We start from the raw sequence: 15,807 nt of genomic DNA, 5'->3' as shown, positions 1-15,807 counted from the left end.
GTATATTTATGTAAATTGTATTTTTTGTGCATGTATAATATACGCCGATTTGGGTATAATATACAACACATATTTATTGTAAGTGAGGTAGTCCATTTTTAGCTACAGTATTGTAAAATGAAAGAAAAAATATTATTGACCATGTTATGATGTGGTATGTTTATAACTATATTAGTAGGGTTGCCATTTGAAACATTAGCAGTTTATGCCGCTATTAGAGGTGTGCCTACTAATGGCCTTCTTAAGTGGTAACCGTTTTAATGGACAATGTCGTTATGAACCACTGTAAACAAGACATAAAATAATATTTTTTACACTTTATTAGCACATATATAATATTTTTAATTTAATGCTTTAATTATATAATAATGGTATAAAATAAAACTTTTAATATTTCATTACTATATTTTTATAGTATTTTAAAATCTAAGTTTAATCGGGCTAGATAAAAAATATGTTTTACAATAAATCAGCAGTAATAAGGATTAAATCAAAAATATTTCAATACAGAAAGGTGTCAGACGGGTGTGTTCTTTCTCCTAATCAATTATACTCCTAAAGCAGATCAAAGAAGCACTCAAGGGACAAAAATTGACAATAAGCAATTGACAATATTCGTGACGCTGATGACACGGCATATTTTCTGAGACGTGTGTTATTTATAAGATTTAGACGTTTCTTTTGTTTATTTTTTTGCAAAATTTTCACGAAAACGCATACCTTCAAAACAACATAAAAATTTACATTTCTGTATATATAATAGGTGCGTTGCTTCCGTATCGCGCCTATTCCTTTTCTCTCTCTCATATCTTTTGCCGATGTTTGGGTCATTATCTTTGTTGTAGTCTTAAGCTTATCTTTGCCAACGCAGATTTTTAGATGCGTGGATTTTGACTATATTTTATTACTTGTTTTAACTGTTAAACAAACTACATGTGCATTAGCTTCAGCTAGTTTTTGTTAGTGAATGTGTATATTAAATCATTTAGGTTAGTTTAAAACTTGTAAGCAAGTTTCAAGTTGCACATTACTTTTTCGTGGTTACTTTTATTTTGTTGTGTCAAAATTATTGTTTGATTATTTTTTTAATTAAAAAATATTGTGTTCTTTACCTAAAAGTTTGGTTCGCTAACTACGATTTTTTATTAATAAATATCATTGCATTTGTATGCTCTATTTCTTAATATAAAATATATTGGTATATCTAATATTTATTTTATTGCGATTGCCACCCTTGAGATTCAATCAAGATTTTTTCCTTTTAATTTGGATTACAAGATTTAAAAACAAACTATATGATATGTAAATTGACAGTAAAAATACAGATTATATAAAAAATATTATTATAAATACATATTTTTATGTTAAAAAGTAAGTGAACTATTTATTTTAATTTTTAAATTTATATAACATAAATTTTCTGGGCTTTAAATATGTACAAAGTTAATTTTAATTACTTCTGCTGCCGAAAAGACGCACTTAGTTGATGTTTATGTGAGTTTTATTGTCAGTAAAGGGTTGTAACAATTAAAACCTGATATTAAAACATATTACAATATTGCATAATTTAGACGGATTTAAAATTTATTTATTATTTGTATTGATTTAAATGTAATTGAAATCAATAAAAATAATGCATTTTTGACTTCTAAGAAGGGATAATTGTTTTTTATGCTCTCTTATTGGTCAAAATTCAGTATTATTGGTTTCTCACTTATTGTTAATATGAATGCTACGGCATGATTTTATTGCCTTTAACATAGATTCTAAACAGGCCAGAAAAATGCATCTCACTTAATGAAAAACTCTATGAAGCTTCATGAAATCGAAATATTCAAAAAACGATTACTCACTGGCTAATTTTTGCCCCCCCCCCCTTGGGAAAAGTTAAAACGACATCCCTGCATTTGACACTTTGAACACGCGTAATTATTGACAGCTGTCTGATTTAGTGCTGCCAACATATGAAACTCGATTTTGGTCACCCTGCCAATTCTACGCGATTATATTACTTGCTGTTAATTTAATTTTTCAAAAATTAAATAGATTGCTTGACTTTTAACTACAAAATACACAGTTAAGTCGTTATGTGGATCTTAAATGTAAAGTGTATTTTTAATGAAAATACATATTATTAATTTTGTATTAATAATAAAATTAATATTTTTTCTCCATTTTCTTAATTAAAATATAATGTATAGAAACATGTGTTCTTAAACAATGAATTATTTTTAATAAATGTGCTAAAAATGAAAATAACGATCTTTTGAAATACTTACAGTAAATTACTCGAGACATATCAATCTAATGTGTTGTTTTTCAGCAACATTTTGCTGTCTAATTATCTTAATGCTTAATAGCACCGGTCGTAGCTTCGTCTCACGGCAGGAAAAAGAACGTGATAAATATATTTTTTCTGCTACATTTAATTTACCATTCACGCTCAGTCATTATGAGCGGGGGAGAGAAAGAGAAAGTTAGAAAGTGAGAGAGAGATAGATAGACAGAAATGAATTTGTGACGCGATGTTTTCTTATATCGCCGGAAGCGCGCGAGAACCTTGACGTGTTCAGTCTTCAACAACAAGAAAAAAAACTGAATATCCCTTGTCGTAGCATTTTCATCATTGGCGAGATCGTAAATGCGAATAGCGTCGTGAACGAAAACGGTCACTTACATAAGTTTCCCGAAACTGATGCTTCCATTAAGATAGAGTCGAAAATTGCGTAGCGTTCAATCACCATCTCCGTATCTACGGTCGGGATCAATGATAAAACCAGACATACCGACTGTTCTGGCAATTGTTTACAAATGAAACCTGTTATATTATCTGGATGTGCTTGGAGGCCAGATGCGAGCTTGATAATTTTAATCAAAGAGAAAAGGAGCGTCAATCTTTCAAGCTTTCAACGCTGTCAGATTTTCCTGCCAACTTTATTCGCCAAACTGCTGAATTATGTTCAGTTAACTGGTGTATAATTTGAGACCTCTAGGAGCGGTAATAACACACTAAATAGCAATTTATTGCGTTATACATAAGTTAATATGAGCAGAAGTGTATTATACAAGCGATTATAATTCCGACTGCGTGAGGTTTCTTGATCATCATTAGGTCGAATGTATCCAATGCACGAATCGACATGTTGGTCTATTACGATTTTATGAATATATAATAGGTAGACTTGAGTGTATTAGTTAGCTTTAATTCAAGGTAAAAAATACGCAAGAATACTATAAGAATCTTACATCTCAAAAATAGCTTGTAGTCATAAAAAATGGACAACTCCATTATTACCAAAAATAACACTGCAAAATGTCTCCAACCACTTTGTATGCAGACATTCAGAAAATAAAAATTGCATGTAAATATAACAAGGGACAGACAAAGAATAGATACATATAAAATATATTATTATAATTTTAATATACCATACAGTTTTTTGTCATTCACTTAAAATTAGTTATTTTATTTGTTGAATACATACATATAAGGTAAAGTAATTCATTATTAGAGAATGCCTAATATTTGACCTAGCTTGATTTTATTTAATCATCTGTGAGATTATAAAAATTAAGCTAAACATAATCTGTGCTTATTACTCGAAATTATAAATATTTAATAATCAGTAATTCATATCTCCCAGACACAATTAAAATGAAAAAACACTATGGTCTATGTGGAATTTGAACCGAGATTTTTCGGGTCAATAATGAGCTATACATATCACTTATGTCTATCATTCTGATGTTAATTAGGAGCTAAAAAAACTTTTGACAATGTAATAGATACAGTAACATAGATATCGATTTAAAATTATTACTTTACTGCTTTACAATTTTTAGCAAAATAACTAAAATATCTCGTAACAGCTATAAAAACAACAAAGAGTGTTTAAAATAAGCTTTACAAAAAGTTTTCAATATATTTCTCTAGAACTATGTAACTAAATTTTACTGAATGTAAAAATACAAAATAAATATAGCATTTATAAATTGCTAAAATTTTAAATCCAGTTAATTGATTGACACGTGAAAATAATATTGTTGTATTTATTTGATAAAATCGGGTTAAAAAACCATTAAGAAAAAATCTACTATTTCTTTCATGACTAATTTCATGCATTACCTAATAAAATTAGTTTGTTTTAAATTGCTATAAATCAGCTGGTCTAAAGATAATTTATTTTATAGCGAAAAATACATATAGCGCAGACTTATGGCTTACCCACGTGTAGTGCAGTGATAAGGCTACTGTCTCTGGGAGTCTAGATAGGTGGGGTCAGCCGGCTAAGGACAAAAGCTTAGTAAATAGTGGCCCGACAAGTCAAGGACTAAAGAAATTTCGACGTCAGGCTAAAACAAAAAACTGCGTTGCTCTTTGTTCTGGTTAACAACCCAAACTCCACTGTCCAGCGTGGCTCAAAACTTCTGATATCCCTGGCGCCTAGTTTTTTAGAAGCACTTAAAAAAAATATTTAGATAAGTCAATTCTATTGTATATTAATATAGAGAAATTTAATTATTGCTATATATTTTTTTAAATTAGATTTAAATTTGAGGAGCTATAAAAAACTGTTCACTACACAATCACTAATAGTAAATGAGTTTTATTAATGGTAACAAGACCAGTTCGAAGGGCTTAGTCTTCTTATCTATTGTACATTGAGGAGTTTGTTGCCTCGATGTTGACGTGCTGTTTAGCAGCGAAACGTTTTATAGCACTGGCGACGTCTTCAACACCTAGATCATGGATGTATGTCTTACTTTCGTAGCACTTTATTTTGAAACTTTTTCAAAAGAAAGTGCTTAAATGTTTTAAACAGAAATCCATCAATCAAGGAACGGAGATTTTGAATACACATCTCAAAAGTTTCCAATAAAGGGTCGATGATGCTCGGCTTCATGATGTGGAGCGCGTGTCACTTTAACATTTTATTCAGGATTGCGTTCTGTACGATACGTTAGTTCATAGCGTCCTCGTTTGCTGCATTGTTTGGAATTCTAGCAAAGCGTAGTACTCCATGTTTTTAGAGAGAATTCAAAGATTTTTTTTTATATATTATATTAACGTAGCATATATGTATTCAATGTAGCACGTTTTTACGTTGCTAAGAGGTGGTAAAAATCGTCCCAAGTGAGTTGCGATCGCATCTCTTAATCTTCACTGTCGTGGCTAAGACGTTTGCGCTTGAAAACGCTTTTCATTAACGATATATTAATGGGCTTGGCAAACACAATGATGTTTTCGTCTATAGCCGAAACAATTTATATGACTTTAGGTGTTTTACATATATATGTGTGCACGTTTGAGATTATGCATGATGCATTAGAGAAACCTGTCAAGACTTGATGCTCAGCTTTGTGATAAATAGATATATATTAAAAAATGTTACACTGAAATGTCTCTCCTAACTGAGCTTAATTTTGTTAAATAAATTCAAAAACTTAAATTTATTTATAATATATTTAAGAAGAAAATGTAAACATAAATAAAATAAAAACATATACAAGCTACTTGCTTTAAGAAAAATAATTGCTTCCACTTGACCCTTCTTAATAGAAGGCCCTAAATATGTGTTTTCAAATTTAGGTTCAGGGCCTGACTCCAACTCCAGCAGCTGAAATTTGCTTTGATTTGAGCCCGAAGCCGTTTTCCTTAAGCGATATTTTAATTAACGCTTGCTTTTTATATTTAAAAATTAAACTATATTTAAGTATTTCTTTGAGAATTTGACACCACTAGCTTTTAAAATATATAAAGCGAAAATTTTAAATTTATTTATCTATAATAAATAAATTAATAAAACATTATTTCATATTAAAAATAGAAACAGCACAGATGATATAAATATCAAAATATAATATGGCACTATTACATATATTAAGTTACTAGTCATACTACATAACAACTTAGATAAATAGTACTGAAAAAGCTGAATGCAAAGACAAATTAATTGAGGTTTAATCAGATTTTCAAATAAAACATTTTAAGAATACATATATTTATTTGTGGTTGTTACTAAAATGAAAGGCATTGAGTATGCTAACTCAAATATATGATTGAAATGTTTTAAGATTTCATGAACTTATTTAAATATATACATTGGGTATAAAATGAATAAGCAATACTGATAAAGGTTCTTAATTGTAAACAATATGTTTGAATTGTTGTAAGATTTTTATTCGTATATATTGTCTTACGATACATTTTTTATACATACAAAATTATATTGGATAAAGACATTGAACAGAAATTTAAGTAGCATTAAATTGTAGTATATGTCAAATAAAAATATGTTAGTAGTGTGAACATTTAAATGCAAATACAATTGTCATGACCTAAAAAGTTATCATTTATGCTTTACATTAAAAATAATTTTTTTTATAAAATAATTAGATAAATAATTACTACGATTACTTGTTTTTAAATTAAATAAAAAATAAATATTACATTTTTTATGTACTTTATTAATCATTGATTTATATAAACTTATGTTATATTTTATTAATTTAAAACGAGCGGAAGATTTCGGAGCGTTTTCTTATCAATCTTTAACATTCACTTTCATCTCAACCATCTTGCTTTAGGCTCCAACAATAGTTTCATTCACAATAAAAATTTACCGCTCCCCGTAAAACGATACGTAAAACACCTGCCCGTCTTATACATCCATACGATGTTTATGCGCTTCTAAAAAATATACATTCTCAAAAAAATACATCGTTCGATACGAAATGGTTACCGGTGAAATTTTTGAGTTCCGGCGGCGTAACTCGTAAAATGCCAGCCGCGAAGTTCCGGAGAAGAAGAAGAAAAAAATGAATGCCTGCGGGATCATTTTTATAGGTGATATTCGCCAAGGCCGGGTTGGCTTTCAATCTCCCCGGCATCTGGTTTGTTTTCTTGCTACAGCTTCCGGTTCCTCCTTCCGGCGGGCCATATTCGAATTACATTCCTGACCCACACCCGTCCCAGAAACTTCCCTATCCTCCCATTCCCCTACTACCCGTTCCTTCCTTCCGCGTATCAAATTGATTTATGTCGGCGAAAGAAAAACATTCATGCGAAAAAAGACGACTTTTACATATGTTTTTCGTTACACCCCCGACGCGTGTTTCTCTCTAACTCTTCCCCACGGTGTACACCTACGCGGTGCGTCAAAAAAGTTTCGGGACTGATCTTTTACGAGAATACTTTCTCTCGCGTCGACGCGCGGCCGTTCGCCTGTCGGAGGCTGGATACCAATTTGCAGTATATTTCGTTTTATTGCGCGAGTCGCGCGAGAGCTCAAGCATCTTTGACGTTTAGCCATATTTTTATGTTGTGTTGTCAGGATGCTATGTCTCTATGATAGCTTTTCCTGTAAAGCATGTATATTCTGAAAAGAAGTTCACTAAACCAGTTGCATGAAATAATTAGCTAACATATTCTTAGGAACACTTTTATATTTATAAATAGCTTGACAGTAAAATGTGCAAAGAAATGAAAATTTTTGATTATGATATTTTCTCGAAAAGTTCTCGAAAAATAATTCTTAAAAAGAAGCACGAGTTACAAAAGAAAATTTACAATAAGTAAATTAACATGTCTAATACAAATATGCGAGAAAAATTTAATGGTGTTTTTAGTAAAAAATGTATTGCTTAATTTTCTTAATGTGACTTTTTTATACGATATGAGGTTTTTATAGTATTATTAAGTAGTTTTTTAACCTAAAAGTCAAGTCAGCAAATTTAAACTTAAAGTTATTGATATATGTTTTATGATGAGAGCAGTTTTGCGTGCTGGATTTTTTTAGTATTGAAAAAATATTTTTATAAATTTTAATTCAACTAAAAAAATATTTTAGAAGTGCATAAATTTATAACAATAATCTTAGAAGTATATAAATACACGAAACAAGAAAAGTTAATATGTCATAAAATGCTACAAAACATATGATTTATTATATTAATTAAAATTAGATTTAAAAATAGTAGTAAAAATCTACGTTCTTAATTATTTTAGCACTTTTAAACTTTATATAAAAGATTATGAAACAGTTTTTAATTAAATTATTTTTAATGGTTTGCATCGGAACGTTAAAGTAATATGAATTATGCACATACATATTATATGAAACAGTTTCGGCCATTGCCATTATTTTGCGCCATATATACAATAGCACTATTGATATTTTCCATTGCATTGTTGTTGCGACCTCTCCCCTTTGGAGATGGCCGTCTTTTCTTCTCGTAGGACCACCGTCTCTCGACGGAATTAAACGCCATTTATTATCAGTTTACATTCTCGGGCTCCTTACGCTGACGCACGACCACACGCCGTCAACGCACGGCCGTAACACAATTTTATTCGGCCATGCACAAATATATGTAAAACATTGTCTGAACAATTGTAATATAAAATGTAACTTTCAAATGATTCTTTATAGATTTGAATTTAAAAATAATTATGAAAAGATTATATTATACATTATTTTGTTTTAGTATTTTAATTTATTTTTCGGTAGCATCATCTCTTTCGTCAAATCGTCACACAAACAAATTAATTTTGTACGTATTGCATTTATCTATGTTTTTTCTTCTAATATGGCGTTGTCAATTATTATAATTGAAACTGAGTCTATGAACTTTTTGACCCTACAGCCATACAACGTATTTATATTTGGTTTGGTTCATTTTTCACAGTGCGCGAATTATTCCTTTGATCTTTTCGCGCGTCGATGCACATTTTATTATTTACGCGAGTGAATACGCACCGGTTGCGTTTAGTAGATTTTTCTCTGATGTTCAAGACCTTCGTCTAAAACACTTTTTATATGCTACAATAAAAAAGGCACTAATAAATATTAAATTTATTAAGATACATTTGTGTGTATTTTCGATCCAGAGTGATTTAATATTTCTGTTCTTGAGCTAGATATATTTAGTAATGCTGTTTTTATTTTTTATATGTTAGTTTTATAAAAAAATAATAATATATGTATCTATCTGATATATAAAGTACTTAAATGATGTCACCCAAGAGACCTGCGTTTCGATACGTCAAAACAAATTTTCAAAAAAGTCGAAGTTTGTGACTTATTGATCTCTAATGGAAAAAGGTTATCGAATAGGGAATTGCTTGCGTTTAATCTAAAAGATATATCGGAATTTGATGAATGGTAATTTAAGTGCTAGTTTTTTTGAACTGTATAAACAAATTTACCATAAAATAGGAATATATATTTATATAATATTAGGATCTAATAATCATGGTTCAATTTTAATAGCTTTTGAAATATACATATATGTATATTTTATATAAATTCATATATGTTGTGTGTATAATATAATATAATAGTTACTATTTCATAACACCGTTTTAAATATAAATTAACATCCTCGGTCATTTACGCTTTGGATAAAATAATTATCATACAGTGATCTAACGATGTTTGGTAACAGGAACCGCTGCCCTAATTGTGCTTAATTGGGTGTTAAAATGGCAGCTGTTAGGCAAGGGTGTAATTGTGTAAAATATACATAATAATATTGCTCCGGAATAATTGTACGCTTAAATGGGTTAAATTGTACGATTTACGCCAATTTGAGGTAGCCATTGACAAAACATTTTCATATACGGTATTTCACGTGTAAAATGGAGCGTTTCTTAAAAAATTGCTATAAATAAATAAGTGAGCCATATAGAGAGAAATAATACAAATATAATGAACTAATTAATTTGCTACTCAGAAAAGTTTCTTTTCAAATCAGCTTTATTAAAGATAAATATGCGGACCACAATATAATTAACTTGAGTTTTCCTTTGAACGTTTATAAATTAAATTAATTAGTAAATACATTCGAGAAAAGATTCTGAGCATTAATAACACAAAGTGGATCTAAAAACGTTGTTTAAATTATTTTTATCATTAGGTCGAATTGCAAATAATTTATTCCGCATAATTAAATGTCGAAAGTTGAACCTAAAAGGATCTTATATGCAAAGTTGGCTTAATCGCAGCAAATTCTATAAATACCCAATTTTCGAGCTGCTAAAACTTGCCTTTGTCTCGTATTATTCAAACAATGTTTAGGAAACATTATTTCTTTGGCGAAAAATTTACAGGATGACACAAAAAAATATAAAATCAAACTAACTTTTTTCTGTATTTTTGAAGCCACGGAAAAATAATACAACAAATATTTTGATCCATTAAAACCTCTAATGTTATATGCCTTAAAATCTCCATTACAAATGTAAATATTGCGAGTAATATAAACTTTATAAAACTATACTGTTAGAACTCTAATGCATAATTCAATACACGTATTTAAATACTATTTTTAATAAAAATATATAAAAAAAGCAAAACCTCTCAAATGATAACTAATAAATTTTTGTAGAATAATATTCCTAAAAAAAAAAACGTTTTTGAGATAGGATAGTAACATGTGTTAGATTAGGTAAATAAGCACTGTAGTTTTTAATTAAAATGAAGCCTTGAAAGATAGTTTAACTGAAGATTAAATAATAAATATATAAGTTATGTATAGCACAAAGATAACTAGGGTGTTGTTTCTATAGGTATCAATTTAATAAACTCAAAAATTAATTATGTCGGATCACCAATTTTGATTTTAAAAACCGCCACGGGGCTATAGAACCAACTAATAGCTTTAAAAATACAGCAATGATTTCATATAAATTAGGTTTTTGATAAAGCACAAAAAACACACAAGCGTGTTCCTTATTATATGTTTCAGAATTTAATAATAACTGTTTTAAAAACATGTTTTACAACAAATATATTGTTAATATAACCGTAAAATATGTATACAAATAAATCGTTTAGGTCTAATTTAATTTAATTTATCAGTATCCGTAAGATAATATATTGATGCTCAACTTTGCTCTTCTGAATATTGAAATATAACTTTATTATAGAATATGGATATACATAATTCATTCAAAAGTTTTGCTTAACCAATCGGAAGTCAAACGAAAGTCGCTACTGTTTTAACGAACTTTGCATTTGTTTGATTAAAAGCAACATTTTCGGATCAAAACCTTGGATCTTAGTTATAAGCTATACTATACAAAATATTCAGTGTGACGATAAAATAACTCAAAAGTGAAGTCAATCTTGTCGTAGTAATGGATATATTTGTTGCAATTGATAAAGGTTGAAAGCCTCTGCTTCACAAGTATACGCTGTGAAGTTTGGTAAAGTATCAGCACATAGAAAATGGCGCCAGCGTAAATTAACAATAATGGCGGGTCCGTCTGAAAATTAATTAACGATACCCGCCGGCCAAGAGTCGATACGGTCGGGAATTGAGAAACGAAAATTTTGTCCAGTTTTACCCAACTTTACCCACCGAAGTTTGAATCGCATAGTAGTTAGTGATGCAAAAGTTATTTAAATGGTTCGCTGTGAGTGTTTTTATTATATTAACTTATTATTAAATGATTTTAGATCAGTGATGGCGTATCAATGACATTTTGGGTGACACGCATAGTTTACGGACAGTCTTCGCCTAAGAACAGTCACATTTGTAAGAGCTCTACGTATTTAATCACTTGACATGAAAAAACCCTTAGTGAAGGAACATTTATTAAAGAAACTCTTCTAAGATGTGGACCAGGTACGCAAATTAAATATGCTATTATTGAGCGAATTTCTGAGTTACAACTCAGTAGAAATATCATCAATGACAGAATAATGAGACAGAATCAATTAAAAGGAGACTTATCAGTATTGTTGAATGCTCGGTTGGCCATTATTAATATATATTCTGATCATCTCACAATGAAAGAAGAGTTGATAAAGTTAGAATCAGTTGTTATAAAAACATTCCGAAACCCAAGCATTAATATCTCGAAAAGTTGCCACCTAATGATTTTAATATGGTGAAAAAATATGTGGGATTTGTGAAATTGTTTATGAATACTATTGAATATCCACTTGATATTTGTCATTGCATTATCCACCAGAAGATATTGTGTTCCATGGCAGGATTTTAATATTAGTTGTAAGCTAAATAGTTGATTTGCTAGCCACTTGAGACCATTACAAGCAATAAGTTGATTCAATCTGCAGTGAACTGCTGATATTTAATACTGTGAGCTGTATGAGCGAAAGGGAAGTACTTAAATGATTTTTTGAGTGCTTTGGAGAAATTAAGGTATTTTTTGAAGATAAGAATCTGGCAAACAGCTTTATGAGCATGAGTGATCATAAGTTTGTTTTCGAATCTCCAATTAGCACGTACTAATTCACTTGTCGGCGAGTGATTAATAACATTTTTGTTTATTGCGCTTTTAACGCTTTTATGCGACAAATGATTTTTTATAATAAATCTATATTTGTACAAGTACTTTCTACCTAGCTGGTTGGTCCGCACAAATCTATGTATTTTTTATAATTTGCGTCAAGTATAACACTAGGAAACTTTAGAAATGTTACCGTATTGCAATCATTAATATAACCAAAATTGGTATTATTTTAAAAATATTAAATGGTTCTGTAATAAAAATGTGGCGCTATTATATTTATTATATGTTACATATGAGTACCTTGTAGTGCCCTTATATTATTTTTTGCTCATTTACTTAATGTAAAGTGGCACAAAGAGCAACTAAAAATGTTAAAAAAAACGCATAATTAAAAATATCTAATAAACGACATAAAAACATCAATTCGATTTGATATACCGACGTTATTTTTTTTTAATCGTAATATTTTTATTTATACATATACATATATTAAGTAGTACTGTATGTCATATAAATAGCAAATGGTTGTATTAAATGGTTACTAATATTAAATATTATTGATACATTATGAATAATACTTATTATAAACTAAATATGTAGTATCATAAATCTGACTCGATTTTGTAGAGCTTAAAATCATATAAATATTTTTTTTCTTATAAGATTTTTTAAGTATCTGTATAGTATGTGTATAATAGATTTATAATTTGCTATTAATATTGTGTAGTATATTGAAAAATCAAAACAACAAGAGCTTTAAATATAAATTATTATTGAAATTAATTCCAAACTATAATTATAAATAACAAACACAAGTTTCGTAAACGTTCAAAAGTTAGCTATTAATTCACCGACAAACGTCAAGGCGAGCGCCGTTATTGCCAAAATTTAGCCATAGAGCCCAAATTAAACTTTTAAATTAAACCTCCCACTATTGCGTAATTAATAAAAATATTTTATTATTGTTTCAGGTCGATAATGGCTCAAAGAAAGACTCGATGAAATAAAAAAGTGTCGTTAAATAAACTAGAGTGCGTCAATGTGAACCGGTGACAGTGAAAAAGTGAATTGTATAAAGTGGCAAAGGCCAGAGCGACCAGAAGCTGCAAATCGAGCTCTGCTGTTATGTGACAAAATAAAATAATCACGTAAAACAGGGCCGCAATGACAGCGACGAGAGCCCGGGGGCCACAACAGCAAACGGTCCTTTTGATTCTGCTGGCCGTCAGTGAGTTTCCCAACTTTTTAAAAAGTTATTAGCTACACAACCATCCACCAGAATTCATTTTTACTTTTCATTACACAGGGCAAAAAATATTATGTAATACAAAGATAATGTGATTCGCACGAGCGATAATTGGAATGTAAAGATTCATTAAATATTTTTTAGGTATTTTATTTTAGTATTTACTTAGGAACACTCCTTTATTTATCATATAACAATATACATCAATGCATTTAGTTAGCCTGGATAGATTATATGTGTAACAGTAAATGTGTATTAACATTGAAGTAATAATATTTATGTGGAACTGCGATAGAAAAACTTTGGACTGTTCGAAAAATATTGATGACGGTTTTGCGCAATATTTTTGTTCTGTTTTTAGGGATTTTTTTGACCTCATGCGCTTCCTTTTTCTTATATTTGTTCTTTAGTAATAACCATCAAGAAATCTGAGCGCTCAGATCTGATTGGCCTCCAGATTTTATTTTGAAGTCAGTTTTGCTACTTTTTAAAAAGGTATTTTTGATCTGATTCTGAAGACATTATCATTTCTTGATCTTTGAAAATATACAAAAGGCATTCATATTTTTAAAAAGAATGACAAATTATGTTTAAGAACTATGTATAGAACGCGTTGTAGTCAGCTTCTGCTAATTGTATAATAAAAAGTATTACCAATGGCAAAAAAATTATACAGGTTTCAAAATATACTATCGTATAAAACTAGATTAAACATTTATTATGCATATATTCATAGTGATCTAACAAATATGTCTTGCGTTTGATACGATTCTTTGAGTTTTTGCACAAAATTGTATGTGGTTAAGTAATTATCTAAACTACTTAAGAGTGCTATCGACAATCAGCAAGTTAAGATTTCTTGAAACTTATTAATAAAATTTAGCACTTAATTTTTATTAAAATAAATAATAGAACAATACATAAAATATACTAGATGCATTTAAAAGATCATACTACTACCTCATTTTAATACAGAAATCCACGCAGTTTTTTTCCTGTAAATATAACGATTAAGGATATACATATTTAGTTTACAATTACTGATATATACCTCAATATATAGATAACATACTATATTGTGGTATGTTGGTTAGCTTCAATCAAAAATATGAAAAATCACTTTAGTACAGCTTATTGTTTTATTAGATTTTATCAATAGATTAATATAATCGTATTTGATAATAAATTTAATCTTCATAGAAAATTTTTTTAACATGAATTGCGACAACTTTTGATAAATATTGTATCAAAATATAACATATGGCTTACTAACCAACGTATTTACCAATGAGCTATGTACCTACAAGCTTTTGCTGAATTGGATTTGGACCCCTTTGAAAATTGATTAGACCCACCAAAACAAACCCAAGCCCCAAAAAAACACCCCACTCTCGTTTCGTTTTTTGTTTATTATGTTAACGGCTCTCGACTTTGACCAAATTTTCCTTACTTGCGATCATGTCAAAGTTATAAATAACACAAAACGAATCGATTAAAACAAAACCCTGACAGCAAATTGCTGAGTTTTGTTAATGTTTGTAAATTTTATTTATATAATATAACGCGACGCTTTGATGTTTGATCGAATAATTTTAATCGCAAAGTTATAAATAAATTAACCGTCGTATTGTGATTTCAATTATTTTTAATATAATATAATTTAATATAATATTCATTATGACATCCTAGTATAAAACAGAAAGATTTCTATGTTATATTATAGATACCCTTAAATAATAATAATATGAATAAATTTAAATTATATATTATTAAAAAAATAGTACAAAGCTTGCTCTTGATTTTTTTTATATCAATATGTAATCTGGATGAAGCATACTTAATTTTTATTGTTATCTTCAGATAGTTTCGATTATTTGTTCCAATTACAGCTGTGATCCAAATTGCCTTTAGCTTTAAAAATATACATATTTCAAATACATACTTAATTTCAGGTCTAATAATTATATTTGTAAGTTTTTTGGTTGTGATTTCTTATCAACATTAAATATAATGTTTAATAATACTTCTGAATCTATCTTCGAATACTGCGAATTATTTCCAGAGTTTTCATATTTATGAATTTTTTGTAAAATTATTTTTAAAGTCACTTAATAGCAGAGATTTTTACTTTATTTGATGTCAGTTGTATTTCATAAAACTAGGCTCTAATTTTTTTTTAAGAATTTGCTACGATGCTACGATTAATTTGGTCGTCAAATTCTATTCAAGATCTATTTATTACTATAATGAATTATTCATAAATAAATTAACTGTCTTAACAACAACTGACATTACATAA

At 29.0% G+C, this 15,807-nt stretch overlaps 2 protein-coding genes across 6 annotated transcripts in view; one reads left to right on the top strand and one right to left on the bottom strand.

Annotated features, from left to right (window-relative positions):
* LOC148228361 (larval cuticle protein 65Ag1-like) overlaps positions 1–15,807 on the bottom strand; it is a 156,371-nt gene that overhangs the window by 78,334 nt on the left and 62,230 nt on the right. The window lies entirely within an intron of this gene.
* Positions 1–15,807, top strand: part of LOC148228362 (uncharacterized) — a 60,073-nt gene that overhangs the window by 4,666 nt on the left and 39,600 nt on the right. For 3 of the 5 annotated variants that reach the window (XM_088200229.1, XM_088200232.1, XM_088200234.1), the window contains exon 2: positions 13,234–13,490. In XM_088200229.1, the coding sequence (XP_088056355.1) occupies positions 13,427–13,490 (64 nt within the window). In that variant the 5' untranslated portion in view covers positions 13,234–13,426. Of the gene's footprint in view, positions 1–11,462; positions 11,632–13,233; positions 13,491–15,807 lie in introns of all 5 variants that reach the window. The other 2 variants (XM_088200230.1, XM_088200231.1) reach the window with 1 other exon arrangement.

This window comes from Plectrocnemia conspersa, unplaced genomic scaffold (genome assembly GCF_051122295.1).
Source record: "Plectrocnemia conspersa isolate PC_06_02 unplaced genomic scaffold, ASM5112229v1 ptg000012l, whole genome shotgun sequence".
Lineage (NCBI taxonomy): Eukaryota > Metazoa > Arthropoda > Insecta > Trichoptera > Polycentropodidae > Plectrocnemia > Plectrocnemia conspersa.
The sequence above is the reverse complement of the archived record's forward strand: the minus strand, read 5'-3'. Positions and strand labels throughout refer to the sequence as shown.